This window comes from Plasmodium brasilianum, chromosome 11 (genome assembly GCF_023973825.1).
Source record: "Plasmodium brasilianum strain Bolivian I chromosome 11, whole genome shotgun sequence".
NCBI classification, from domain to species: Eukaryota; Apicomplexa; class Aconoidasida; order Haemosporida; family Plasmodiidae; genus Plasmodium; species Plasmodium brasilianum.
This window is the reverse complement of record NC_090124.1, coordinates 1,534,501-1,550,546: the sequence shown is the minus strand read 5'-3', so window position 1 is coordinate 1,550,546 and position 16,046 is coordinate 1,534,501. Positions and strand designations below refer to the sequence as shown.

The 16,046-nt window shown below is 26.2% G+C and overlaps 2 protein-coding genes across 2 annotated transcripts; both read left to right on the top strand.

The window, feature by feature from the left end:
• Positions 1–3,991: 3,991 nt before the first annotated feature.
• Positions 3,992–9,020, top strand: MKS88_003796 (AP-2 complex subunit alpha; the record flags this gene model as incomplete). Its single annotated transcript, XM_067216921.1, has 6 exons — positions 3,992–6,549; positions 7,008–7,511; positions 7,784–7,952; positions 8,139–8,339; positions 8,577–8,677; positions 8,933–9,020. The coding sequence occupies 6 exons, from the start codon at positions 3,992–3,994 to the stop codon at positions 9,018–9,020; spliced, it is 3,621 nt and encodes a 1,206-aa protein (XP_067072607.1).
• A 3,993-nt stretch (positions 9,021–13,013) lies between these two features.
• MKS88_003795 (BFR1 domain-containing protein) lies at positions 13,014–15,565 on the top strand (the record flags this gene model as incomplete). Its single annotated transcript, XM_067216920.1, has 4 exons — positions 13,014–13,118; positions 13,697–14,099; positions 14,412–15,218; positions 15,492–15,565. 4 exons carry the CDS (start codon positions 13,014–13,016, stop codon positions 15,563–15,565), a joined length of 1,389 nt encoding a protein of 462 aa, XP_067072606.1.
• Positions 15,566–16,046: the final 481 nt, after the last annotated feature.

The following is a 16,046-nucleotide window of genomic DNA, read 5'->3' as shown; positions in this document are numbered from 1 at the left end:
TTCTAACAACGTACTAACTAATATAAAATGGAAGGCTATGTTCACAGGGAGCGCCAAGTTAACATGTCAACGATAATAAAAAATAAAAAAAAATCCTTTTTTGGAAATTCACAATATGTATATATATATTTAAAGGGTAGTAACAAATTTGCTATGAAAACAATAACGATATATTGAAGAGTCGTTTTTTTTTTTTATAAATTTAATTAGTACATAAATTAGTACATAAATTAGTACATAAACTAGTACATAAATTAGTACATAAATTTGTGCATAAATTTGTACATAAATTTGTACATAAATTCATGCATAAACTGTACATGTTTATGGAATTGTAGAATCTCATTTTTACAATATTATTTTGGCTATTATCTTTATTATGGTTTTCACTGAGGTTCATACTATGGTTTTTTACATATTTTTTACTGTTTTTTACTTTTTTTTTATTATTTATGTATTTTTTTTTGATTTTTTTTAATATCATCGTATGTACAAAATTAGATAACGAAAAAATGTGTTTTTTTTTTTTTGTCAAACTGCCTACATAAAAAAAACTAACAAAAAGTACATACAATTATATGGCGTACAATCGTTTTTTAAAAAATATTAACCATTCATAATTTTAGATACTACATATAACAAAACGTACATAATTATGTACATATGTATATGTACGTGGGATACATGTAGGAACATAATATATAACATATAAATATAAAGATAAAATACACGTATTTAATTTAGCTATTACCAAAAACATACAAAGAGACTTTTTTAATTTTTTTTAATTCTTATCAACACATGTCAATATTCTTTTTTGTTTTGTTATTTTTTAATCTACTTGAATCAACAATCCTAATTTTTTTTTTTTTTTTTAAGGTCAGGTTAAATGACCAGTTCATAAAAAAGAAAACGTAAATTAAGCACTTTTAAAAGTTCTCTATTTTTTTTTTTTTTTTTTTGCATTAAGGAAAAAAAGGCATACAACCTAAATGGCGATTTTTTAAAAATTTGTGTAAGTGCATAATTCCGGTGTATTTGTAAAAGTATAACATCATGGATGGAAAAAAATTTTTTTTTTATGTGAGCTCAAGTACAGGGGTTTTCTCTATTTCTACAAATTTCAGCAAGTTACATTTATATATATATATATATATTTATTTAGCTATAATATTTCGTCATTACGATTATGTACACATATAATATATACCCTATCTGTGTACTCCTTTATCTCTCTTGTTGCACGATTCGTTACAACGTATACATTTATATACTGTGTGTGCAAGGATGAGCAATTAAGCAAATGCGTATATATTTTTTTTTATAATCTCAAATATATATATATTTTTTTTTTTCGTTTAAAATAAGCTGACCGAGTGAGTAGTCTGTTTATTAGGCAAGAATACATAATTTAAAAAGACATATTTTTACGTACACCTTTATTATTATTCTCTCTTTTCGTACTTTATAATTTCGATGGTAAAGCAACTATGTGGTGTTAATATCACTTGAGGCTTCACATACACCTTACATTGAATATTATCGCGTTCTTCACTTTGCCTTAACGACAGAACATATATGCATACGTGTACCCTTGCCTTCCCATTATGCCCCTTTTAATGCGAATTATACAGGGCATAAGGACAAAAAGTTGTTAATACAACAGTTAAAATTTAAATGATAAATGTACATTTTCGACAGTAAGTTATATCGCCCTGCTTTTTGGGAAAAATGCAACGAGATTTAAAATGGGATGAACTGAAAAATTAATTCTACAAGAAAAAAAAAAAAAGAAAAAAAAGAATAAAATAAAAAGGAATAAAATAAAAAGGGATAAAATAAAAAGGAGTAAAATAAAATGGAATAAAATAAAATGGAGTAAAATAAAATGGAATAAAATAAAATGGAATAAAATAAAATGGAATAAAATAAAATGGAATAATATAAAAAAGAATAAAATAAAAAGGAATAAAAACAAAAGGAATAAAAACAAAAGGAATAAAAACAAAAGGAATAAAAACAAAAGGAATAAAAACAAAAGGAATAAAAACAAAAGGAATAAAAACAAAAGGAATAAAAACAAAAGGAATAAAATAAAAAGGAATAAAATAAAAAGGAATAAAATAAAAATAAATGAAACTAAATAGTAAAATCTTTTTTTATAACTGTTTATGAAAGAATTTGCCTATGTTTTACAGCGTCCTTTTTTTCTTTTTTTTTTCTTTCTTATTTGCTATAAATGAAAATATATTATGCTATAGGAAGTGAAGTATTGTTTATACGTGTTTACTTACGATTAAAGCGAAATGAAAATTATTTTATGTACATTATTGTTAACCTACGTTTAAAAACAGGATGCCATAAAATGAACAATGAAAAAAACATAATATAAAAAGATAATTTTTTTGCTCTTCACTTTGCTTAATTGTGCTTCACTTTGCTTCATTTTGCTTCATTTTACTTCATTTTGCTTTATTGTGCTTCGTTTTATGTATTTGTTGTTTATTCTTCATTACTGACGTTTTTCCTATAATTATGTTGAGGAAGTACCATACTGGTGCGAAATTATTATTAGAATAGCAATTTTTGAGTAATCCTTTTTATACACTCTTATGCAAAATGATAAATTTTAAAACGAGTTCAGTCTTTTTTTATAGTCAAAAATGTATATATATATTTTTAATATATGTATAATTTATAAAGCTAATTAATTTGACAAATACATTCGCAGCACAGTTAAATAGAAAGAATTTTGAGAATGTATTTTTTTTTCTGTTTATATTTTATTTATTTATTTGTATATATATTTATATTTTCATGTTTTTTTTTTTTTTTCATAATTTTGTGCTACATGTTCTAAAAGGTGTAGATGCATCCGCTTTTTACAAACGAAGATTAAATACATATTGTTCCTGTCATTATTAACAAATAAATATGTGTTTCCGTGTATTTATATATGTAATTGCGTAGTATAAATATATACGTGTGAGTACTTATAGGGTATATTATTCATATTTGTATGTGTGTATACATGTGAACAAATATGATCATATGAGTATATTTTATTCGTAAAAGGTAAAAATTTTGATATATATATATATATATATATATATTTTTGTTTTTCTTTTATTATGTCAAAGATCCATGATTAATTTTATTTTCTTCTTGACAAATTTCTTTAACGCACGTTTACATTAATATATATATAGTAACACACTATTTCACACACAAATTATTGCATGTAATGGTATGATATGTTATGGTATTATATGGTTTGATATGATTTTTAATGATATGTTATGATATATAATAATATGTTTTTGATATGATTTTTTTTTTTTTTTTTTTTATTTATTTATTATTTTTTTTTATATTAAAACGTTTTGCTTTAAAGAATGTTTTCTGTTTATATCCGTTACTGACTTATTCCGAGCATTTGCTTACATGTATGTATATTTATGCGAGAATATTCATGTGCGTATACATATATATGTGTGTATTTATATTTGTGTATTTAAATTACATAAGCGTGCAAAGTAAATATATATTTTTTTTTTTTTTACCTTTACGTCGTACATGTTGACCCTTTTTTGTAAGAATTTGAAAGTTTATTGATTTTGTGAATATTGGAGTTGCCTCCTCCGCAGTATAGTAGATACATACATATGTAACTCTGCGTGAATATATGTATGTGTGTGCACGTACAAATGTGATAGGAAATTTTAGCCCATTTTGCTTTTTTTGCCTATTTTGCCTTTTTTGCCTTTTTTGCCCATTTTGCATTATTTGCCTGTTCATTTCATTTATATGCGCACATGTGCAAATGTATAAACGCATCCGCCCCCACGAGTAGTTGGAAGAAGGTTGATGATAATGCCATAGGGATAACAAAGTAGGAAGGGATAGTTACGGTAAAGACAGTCATAAGTATAGACAGTCGCACTGGAAGCAACCGCAGCAGAGGCATCCATCAAACAAGTAACGGGATAAAATGATCAAGCACAACATAAAGGGGCTATACTGTTTCATTGACGATATACGGAACTGCAAGTGCAGGGAGGAAGAGGAGAAGAAAGTGTTGCAAGAGATTATAAAGATAAAAAAGAAATTTAATGAAAAGAATATAACAAATTATAAGAGGAAGAAGTATATATGGAAATTAATATACTGTCATATATTAGGGTATGGGATATCGTTATCCTATTTGGACATAATAAAATTGATAAGTAGTAACAACTTTAGTGATAAGTATTGTGGTTACACAGCTTTATCATTACTAATAAATGAAAATAATGAAATGTTAAATATGATGGTAAGTACTGTAAAGTTAGATATAAAAAATAATGATGAGAAAGTAAATTTCTTAGCTTTACATTTTGCTAGTCAAAAAATTAATGGGCTTATAGTAGAAAATTTATATGATGATATATTCCATATAGTAACATCGAATTATATATATAAACCAAATATTAGGAAGAAAGCTTTTCTCTGTTTAGCTAATATATATAAAAAGAGGCATGACTTACTACTTGATAGTAAAAATGATTTGGAAATTTTTAAATTTTTAGATCAAAATTTAAACGAAATAAATATGTTCAATGTATTTGCATATCTAAATTTAATATATGTAATTATATTAGTTTTTCAAAAATATGAATCTTTATATTATTATAGAAAAAAAGAAGAAAAGAAAAAAAGTATGAATGATGAAAGTGATGACTTATTTAATAAAGATGATTTAAAAATAGAAAGTAATAATTCAAGTAATTCAAGTAGTAAACGGTTTTCATTAAATATTAAAGATGATTTAAAAAAAAAATATAAATCAACGTCATTACTAAATGAGCAAAATTTTGTATATAATGATTTAAAAAAAGTGGACAAAATTTTAGAAATCGAATCTGAGTGTTCATTTAATTATGAAGAAGTTAATTATTATGAAATAAAAAAATATATCAACAAATACATTCATTACATTTTAAATGTATTGTATTTAATACTTGATGATAATTTAAAAATTGATGAGGGATTTTATTATAGTCAATTTAGATATCCATTTTTACTAATAAAATGTCTACAAATGATACAGTTGTATGACATTCATAACTTATCCCAAACAACTATAAACAATATTAACGATATATTATACAAAATTATTAGTAAGCCGTATAAAAAGTTGCAGGGAAAAATTAACGATGATTTTAATGTGCACTTGAGGAAACAGAACAGTAGCAGTATTAACTACAATGTGAGTGGGAGTAAGAATATATTTAGAAAAAGTTTTACAAAAAATAATTTTTATTTAAATAATAAAAAAGGAAAAGAAGAATTTAGAAATGAAAAAAGTGCTATATATATAGAATATGGAATTATATATGAATGTTCAAATTTATATAATTTCTTGGATGACAAAATAGAGGATAGAAATAGAGATATTATTATATGTTTAATAACAACTTCATTTGATACAAAGAAATCTAATATTAATTATGTAATTCTAAATAGTTTATCAAAATTAAAAATGAATCTAAAAATTTATAAAATGCTTGAAGCACATGTTATGCATTTAGTAAATCTACTAAACAATGATGATATAACTATAAAGCTACAAACATTTAATATTCTTTTTAATATGTGTAATCATAACAATTGGAAATTGTTAATTAATGTTTTTCTTCATCATTTACCTTATATCGATCCCTATATACAAAACGAAATAATAATAAAAATATCCATACTTGCAGAAAATTTCTCGCCTGATCTTACGTGGTATTTCGATGTGATATATAAGATGATCGAGATTACACATAAGTATATTTTTCAGGAGGTATGGTTCCGTTTGGTTCAAATTATTACAGGTTTTGTCCAAAATGAAAAAAACTTTAAATCCTTCAAGCGAGAAATTTCCGGTGATAGTAGCAGTTGTGCAGCTAATAGTAGCGGAAACAACAAAAGCGGAAATAACAAAAGCGGTAACAGTAACAGTAACAGTATCAGTAATAACAATAATAATATTAATAGTAATATTAACGATATTAATGGCACTAGCGGCAGTAATAGCAATATAGGTAGTAGCCCGAGTAGTGGTAAGAATAAAGGAGAGCAAAAGGTACAGATATATGCAGCTATGAAATGCTATAAATATCTGTCCGATAATTTTATAAAAATAGAATTGCTTATTCATTTATGTTCATATATTATTGGTTCATTTGGATATTTGATTAAAGACAAAATACCCATGAAGGATCAGCTAAAAATTTTAGAAAAATATTTCGCTTTCGGCTCTTCCCATACCAAATGTGTAATATTAATGGCAATGATGAAAATGGTCTTTTATGATAATACACTTATGCTCAATATTAAAAAAATACTCAATAGTTGCATTAACCATCCAGATTTGGAATTACAAACTAGGGCTTGTGAATTCTTAAATTTATGCAACCTCAACAATGTTAGCATGTTTAACTATTTGCTCAAAAATATGCCACTCTATAACGTGAAAAAAGTGCACGAGAATTTTCTGATTAAGCGCCTTCTAGAGAAGAACAAGTAAGCGGGAAACATGCCCCTTCTATGTGGGTACTCGTTTGCTGGGGTACTTGCATGTATATATACAGATGTGAATGTGCATATATGTACGTGGTTATGTGTGTTGTGCATATGTCTGCACATGTGTGTTATTTTCCTGTGGGAACAACTTGACTCGTCATATCACCACATCATCGTCATATTATCATATCATCGCCATATTATCATATCATCGCCATATTATCATATCATCGCCATATTATCATATCATCGCCATATTATCATATCATCGCCATATTATCATATCTTCTCTATATTATCATATCTTCTCTATATTATCATATCTTCTCCATATTATCATATCTTCTCCATATTATCATATCTTCTCCATATTATCATATCATCGCTCCTTTTCATTTCTGTTCATGTCGTTTTGCTTCCCCCCCCTTTTTTTTTTTTTTTTTTTTTTTGGTACTTAGGCACACAGTCATTGACTTCAACGAGAAAGAGAATTTTCTCAAATTTGAAAAGCAGCATCGCGATAGAAACAACAGAGCATGGAAATACGAGAAAAATTATAAGGATAATGAGGAAGATGACAATGATAATGAGAGTGCAAGTGATGATTATTCAAATAATAAATTTTCGTATGATTCATCAGAAGAGAATTATAATAAGAAAAAAGTACGTAAGGGATCAAATGCTTCTTCGTATAACTCTAAAAAATCATCCAGTATCTCTAGTCATAATTCTAAATATTCGAGCGAAAATACAGATGATAATGAAAAATTATTTAAAATTTTGTGTTTACAAAAAGCGAATAATATTAATGATTTATGGTTTAATGCATGCTTGTTAGATAAATCTTTATTTTTTAAAAATAACATCATATCAATTCTGGTAAAGCAAAAATATCAAGAAAATAAAGCTGTACTAAATTTTTATATAAAAAATATTTCGAAAGCCGTGGTTAACTTGAGCAGGTATATTGTGCGGGAAAAAATTATGAACATGTTCAGAAAAATGCCTTCAGTTCATCTTGTGCAGTCTTATATGTTTATATTTTTGCGCACTGCGCATGTGTGCAATTTGCCGCAGTCGAATGTGTTTGTACACGACGAATGCGCAAACACATATACACAGCACGTACATCTATATAACAGATACATACAACGAACATAATGCAACGCACACAATGCAGTACATGTGTACGTAAACATTCTCGTTATGCGTTTCCGTTTTCCCCTTTCTTCAGCATCAATATAGAAGACTGTGAACAAATGAGTATCAAGGAACAAAAGAGTGCAAACAATGAAAAAATAGACAGCCATAGTGTGTACATTTATAAAATTATTATTACCATATCAGACATTTTTTACAATATTCCCAGTATTTACTTCAACATTATTACGCCTATGTCATCGGTGAGGGCACGCACGTAAATGCGCGATATGTACGCGCATACGTGCATACTACATACGTAGATAGATACGTGCATACATACGTACATACATACCTATGCACATACACTTTTTAATGCTACAAACGCGCAAGACACATATATGCAATTATTTATACCCCCCCCCCTCTCTCCTTATTTCTTGATATAGAACGCGAGCTTTTCTGTGAAACTCCCAATCCTTATTACAAGATTTATTAGAGAGAATAAAATGAATGAGGCAACTTTTAAAATTTATTGGAAGGCACTTACACAAGTTCATAATGAAGATATTATTATGGGTGTGCCAAAATTTTCCAAAAAATATTTCTTAAACTATTTAATTAACGCTTTTAATTTCTACATTTTGAAGGTAATAAGAGAGAAATATGATAGAGAATAGGAAGAAAAAAAAAAAAGGGAGAAGTCAGAGGCATAGTGTAAAATATGTGCATATAAGTACCTATTGTACGCATGAACTCGTGCATGAGTTATTACTTGTGCTATTTTATTTAATTATATTTAATTTTGTTTAATTATATTTAATTTTGTTTAGTTTTGTTTTATTTAGTTATATTTAATTTTATTATTTCTTTTCTTTTATGCCCAGATTGGATCAATGTTGTGCGCATCGGGATATATACACTTTCCAGTTACGAATAATGAAAACAAAATTTTAATTTTAGTAAAGATTCGACACGAAGTAAAAGGGTATGTTTATTAGATGATGTAATGTTTATGAACATGTACATTTTAAGTGATATATTTAATTGATATATAACTATTTCACATAGATGGAATTAACGTGCGCATTTATTTTATATACAATGTATGTTAATTGTACATCTATTTGTATGCTTATTTCTTTAATAATATTCTTATGTGTGCATACACACATGCACACACATTATATGTCGTCTTTTTTTTTTTTTTTTTTTTTTTTTTTTTTTTTCCTGTCCTGTTCAGGTGTCAGATATCAGTTGTGTCCAGTATCAAACATTTAAATAATTACCTGAACAAAATATTTGAGATATATCTTATAAAAAATAAATAAAGCTTGCAAGCATTATATGTACAACATACATTTATGCACACACATATATCGCATATATATACGTTTTCGTATGTATATGTATACGTTCCGCCCCTTGCAAGTTTTTACGTTTTTAAAAATAATTAAATTTTGATATGTAATTAAACCCCTTGTTTTAAAGTATCGTTTTTTTTAATGTATCATTTGTTGACATTTTTGTTTATTTTTTTCATTGTTTTTTTTGTCTTTTTTTTTTTTTTTTTTTTTAAAAAAAAACAAATTTTTAATATATGACTTCTAAAAAAATGTTAATCGCAAATGTTTGTCCTTTTCCCACAAAGGGAATGAGTAGAATGGGTAAAAGGTTGTAGTCTCATCATAACTTTACACGGTTAACAATGTGTAATGCGTATTGAGGTTATTGCTCGGTATACTGCGTGTGTCTACGTTAATTATTTTGATGGGTTTACGCGCATATGCAAAATGGCAGTATAAAAATTATATAATGGGTTTACGAGCATACACAAAATGGCAATATTTACTATCTTAGTTTTACTTACGTGTGTATATATATTATATATAGATATGTATATAATATATATGTGAATGTACTGTTTTGTAAAATAAATGGTTTTTCCTCTTTCTTTTTTGCGTTGATTAAATTAAAAACAGGATATGACATACAAAGGTGTGTACTACTCACATTTGTTTAAATTCGTTCTTCATTTTTTTTTTTTTTTTTTTGATTTTCTCTTTTAGCAAGATTTATATATTTTCATTTATATGACAGAATTTCATATATTAATGGCATAATGAATGGATACTATTGCGGCGAATTTAACTCGTAATCTTTTTTATTTTCATTTTTTCGTTTTACTTTATACTATTTTTTCCCCAAGCAATTTATAAAATGAAGATTAAAAAAAAATGATAACCATTGCACATAAGCCTAATACCTCTGCATTATAAATATATATGTACATATGTATGTACCTACGTAAGTTTGTAGGTATGTATACACTTATGTGTTCATGTACATATGTATACACGGACGTACGTTCGACAAGGTGTTCTTTTTCTTAATTTTAAATCCGAAAAAAAATCTCTATACATGTATACTACTATATATTCGTTGTACTTGTACAATTTCGTGCATACAAGGTAAAGTTAATGGAGCTTTCAAGTACGTATATTTTATCATCCATTAATTTATGTTTTAAAAAATACAAATAACAAGGTAATAAATTATATTTTTTAAGGCCTCTTCTTGGGTTATGATCTATGTATTAAATGTATAGAAAAATGCTAACAATACATAGGCATATATATATATATGTATGTATATATGCACATACACATATGTATGCGTACATATGTACGTGTACTTATGTATTATTCCTTTGTATAAATGACTACCAAAATGCATAAAAAGTGGACATAAAACATTTTTATGCAATGTATAATACTACAGAACATGGGCCATATTTTTGCTCTTTCACGTAAAAATTTTAGCTAAAAGATTTTTCCTTTTTTTTTTTCTTTTTTTTTTTTTTTTTTTTTCTTTTTTGTTTTTTTCTTTTTTTTTTTTCTTCTTTTCCTTTTTTATTTATGTATTTCTTAATTTTTTTCATATGTATATATAAAGTAATTAGAAGAAGTCATTTCGATTTGAAACAATGGAAAAATACTATAGACTATATTGTCCCCTGAAATTTATTACCAAGTGATTAAATCAAAATTTAGTACTTACATTTACATAGAAAAGTGCAATTTGTATAAAATAAAATAAACATATAAAAAAAATAATTAACTTCAAAAAAAAAAATAATTTGTTGATATTCATCTGCATATCAATTTTGTACATTTTATTAAAATACTGTTCAGTTAAAATGATACGAAAAATTATCACAAGAGTATATAGCTAAGCACTTGAAATTATTTGTTTGTACATTATGAGATATGAGTATAAAATAATATACACGTTTAGGTATATGTACATGTATATGTTTTTGTGTATGTATATATAAGTACATATATGTATACGTATTTGTATATGTATATTTACATGAATATATATTTATATATATGTATATATTTTTGTATATATTTTATTATGTACACATTTTGCCCCCTTGTTTACAGGAAATTTTTTACCAATGAGTAAAAATTTTTGGGTAGAAAAACATACGGGTGTTAGGAGTATATACATAATTCAAAAGTAGTATAACTTAATGCATATACGAATACATATATATATATATATATATATATATACATATATATATATATGTACATATATATATATATAAGTATATGTACACAAGTGTATAACAATATATGATTGTATGATATGTATAAAGGTATAATATTAAATTTTTTAAAAATATTGTAATATATATACTTTCATATGTATGTATGTATGTACGTATTATGCATGTATGCATATTTTTATGCACGATTAGTTTAATTTTGCGCTAATTTTATGCTGTAGTTCTATTAACATTTTTTTTTTTTTTTTTTTTTTTTTTTTACATCAAAATTGTCGAAGTTTATTTCAATAATAATTATGCACATGTACATATACGCATATATATGCATATATATTTATATAATATATAATACAAATAATTATAATTTTTTTTTTTTTTTTTTTAACTGTATAGAATTTTTACTTAATGTTTTGTTTTAAAATGTTATATAGCAACACCTTTTTATTTTTATATTCGCTTAAGCTATCCCTTCCCGTATACTATTTTTTCTTACCACTACTACCCCCTTACCCATTTGCATACTTTTACGTGTACGCATATATCTTTAATGCAGTAATATTGTATATGACTATATAAACACATATATATGCATATACGTATATATACATATATATTTGTAAATGTTTTAATAAATCGTTTGTATATGTATGCATATATACGTTTATGTTTACATGTTAATATATATATATATATATTCATTTAAATGTATACATGTATGTATGTATATGATGTGAACTTAAATTTTGTAAGCGTAATAACAATTACTTCTTTAATTATTTGTATTAAAATATATAAAAAAAAAAAAGTATGTATATTTCTGTTTTCTATGAAAGGTGTTACATATCCCCGAAACATAATTATGTTTTATATATATATGTATAATAGTAAAACAGAAAAGGAGAAAGCAATTTTTATCCACTGATTGAAGTATATATATATATATATATATATATATATATATATATATATATATATATATATATATGTATGTATGTATAAAACCATTTTAGAATAATTGTTTATTATTTTATGATTTTTATATTTTTTTAATGTAAAGGGATGTTTTAACTTTTGTTTTTGGTAATATAAAAGAGAACGAACGTATGTGCGCATTTTTTGTAGATTCCCCAGTTAAACACGTTATAAACATATGTACGTGCATACAAGTATATGCACAGCGTGATAAGAAGCAACTGTTCAAGATCAAAGCTAAAAATGATCGTGTGAAATGACGTGTTAATTGTTAGTGCTATATGCTCGTGTTATGTGTTAGTGTTATATGCGTGTGTTATGTGTTAGTGTTATATGCGTGTGTTATGTGTTAGTGTTATATGCGTGTGTTATATGTTAGTGTTATATGCGTGTGTTATGTGTTAGTGTTATATGTTCGTGTTAATTGTTCGTGCATTAATATGAATGTATTTTTGTTTTAATTTTACTTGTAAAAAAAATTTCTCTTTTTTTTTTTTTTCTCAGCTAATATTTATATAAAGAAGTTCATATACGTTAACACTTTCACACGATTTGCATTCAGTACATTGTCGACATAACGTTTGATAAAAATTACCAATGTGTTTGATAAATAAAGAAAAAATCTTCTGTAGTGAAATATTGTATTTTTAGGGAAAGATTATTTTTTCAAATTTTTTTTTTTCCATTTTCGTGTGCTTTTGTTTCATTTCTATTCTTTTCGTTCCTTTTCTCCTCTTTTGGCTTCTTTTCTTTGAAATAATAATTTTAAAAGATGACGGAAGCAGAAAAAATAAAAGTAGAGAAACCCGATTTCGATGCCTATAATGAAAAGCTGGGGAATATATCGGAGTCCATCGATGAAATTAAAAAGAAAATTGTAAGGTGTTAAGAATCGCGTATTTGTGCATATAAGCATACGTACACACGTATTTTTGTATGCACACATACATATATGTGCATATATATTGTGCTCCCATTTTTGTGTGAAGTCTTTTGTTTTTTCGTTAATTCTGATTTGTACATGTGTCAAACGAATAAGTCGTATGGTAAATGTGTAACAACCAAAACTGTCGAGTTTTGAAAGCTCAATAATTATTGAAAGTATGCACATACTCCTAGGTGTTGTGCAGCATTTGTCGTTACAGTTACAGGTGTTATTCTTTTTGTTTTTTGTTTTTATTTTATTCTTGTTTCACTCATTGTACCCCCATTTTAATGATAACTGTTTGACTGTTTGCATGCGTTCACATTTCATATGTATTCTTTGATGCGTATTAGTTTTATTTCCACATTTTAAATATTTGCTTGTAATACATGTTGTTTATTGTTCATGGTGCATTGCATTAGTATTACCACTCACCGTGTAACTTATTGATTATTTGTTAAACTCTCACCACTTACTACATTGTTTTGTTGTACTATTTCCCCCCTCCCCCTTCCCCATTTCCGTTATAGGATAACTTGCAGAAGGAAATAAAAGTCGCTAGCAAAGGAAGAGAGGAGTACAACAAAAAGAAAAAGGACATAGTATCAAGAATAGATTCTTTTCAACATGAAATTGATAAATTAGAAAATGAAAGAAGAAATATTTTAGACGATATTGAAAAAAGACAAAAACATAAAAGGGAGTTAAGAGTAAATGCACAGAATTTAAAAAAACAAGTTGGATTTGAGAATGAACAAGATATTGAAAAAAAAGTCAGAGAAATAGAAAATAAATTAATGACTTCAACTATATCAATAAAAGAAGAAAAATTATTAATCAATCAAATCCTAACCCTCAATAAGAACAAGCCACTCCTCTCTTCCTACAGCAAAATTGAAAACGCAGCCAGTAAGTACGACGACGAGGAGATAGGTAAGGCATAAAGAGAGAGTAGATACTATGGGATGTTGCTCAGTGTTCTCAAAACAGTGCATGTGGTGTATACATATATATATATATATATATTATTCACTCATACATGCGTTCATAAATACATGTACGTATATATACACACATATGTGCATATCTATGTGGTGTGTAAATTTGCGTATTGTTTATGGTACTCCCCTATTTGTACCATTCCCCTCACAGAAGCATCTAAACTACTTAATCTTTTTTTTTTTTTTTTTTTTTTTTTTGTCTTTTGTGTATTATTCTTTCCCCTACACACATCCATCCTTGCAGTTCCCTTGAAGAGCAGAATGGATGCTATCAGGGAGCAGATTAACAAATTGAGAAATGAAAAGAAAAACGAAAGAAATAAATTAAAAGAATTGCAAAATAGTTATCAAGAGAAAAATAACAAGCTAAATGAACTTAATAATTTACGTGGTAATTATTCAAAAAAAATGAATCATTATTTTATGGAAAGACGTAATATAACAGTAGAGATGGAGGAAAAGAAACAACAATATAGGAGTTATAAATTAAATTTATTACAACAGAAACAACAAAAGATGAAAGAAGATAGAGAAAGAAAAAATCTTGAATTGGAAAAACAATCATTAGAGAAAGACTTAGAGGATATTGATTTATTGCCATATAGAGAAGAATTAGCATTAATAGAAAATATGCTAGCTTATTTGAAAAAAATACAAGATGAAGCTAAATTGGATGAGGCAAAAAAACAGCAAAATGGTCCATCAAATAAAAAAGTTAATGGAAATGTTCAAGTTTCCGAGGATAATAATAAACAAGACAGTAACACAGATGTGAAGGAAAAAAACGAAAAAAACGAGAAAAACGAAAAAAACGAAAAAAACGAAAATAAGAAAACAAAAAATAAAAAGGATAAACAAAAAATATTTAAACTAGACATGAACATTCTTTGTTATTTTGTAACAGCCGGGATAGACCCGCCTGTGAGTTTTGATGAAGTAGATTCGTGTATACAAAAGTTACATGAAAAGAAAGCTATGTACGAGCAGAAGCGCGATGAGAGTGTCAAGAACGTGGAAAACAAAAGGGCTGATTTGGCGGGAAAGTTAAAGGGTAAGCCCCGTGTGGACATAAAGCAGCATGAGGCAAATACATACATACATACATACATATATACATACATACATACATACATACATACATATATATATATATAATATAATATATATATATATTATATATATATATATATATATGCATACCTGATGCTCTATCCGTTAGCGTATGTAACATGTGTAGAAGCATTTGTAATTTTTTAAATTAACAAAATGGGTATTTAGCACGATTTTGATTTTTCATTTTTTATTTTATTTTTTTTATTTGTAGAAATTGAAGAGAAGCTCTCCTCATACAAACAAAATGAGTCAAAGGTCATGAAGGCAAACAAGGCCAAGGCTTAACGTTTATTGTGAAGATCTAAATATGATAAGGATATAGGGATAGTTTATAGTTGTATGTACACATACGTATATATATATATGTATATGTATGTATATGTGTGTGCATATTATGCATGCATATATGTGTTTCACATTCCCATGCATGCGTGTTACGTGCGCGTATTCGACAATATATCTGCATGTGCATAAATGTATGCGTATTTTTTTTGTTTTTTTAATATAAGTTTTTTTTGAATATTCTGTTTTGTTCATCAAGTATTTAACAATAATTATTATAAATTATATTAAAAAAATAGAAAAAAAGAGAAAAAAAAAAAAAAAAAGGAAAAAAACGAAGAAAAAAAGAAAAGAAGGGAGGGTGGTGGTAAACAAAATAAAAAAAAAAGCTATTTATTAAATGCTGTTTAAGGCAGTTTCTATTTATATATTGACGTCTGAGTTATTTAAATGCTTAATAATTGTGTTTATTTAAAACGTATCA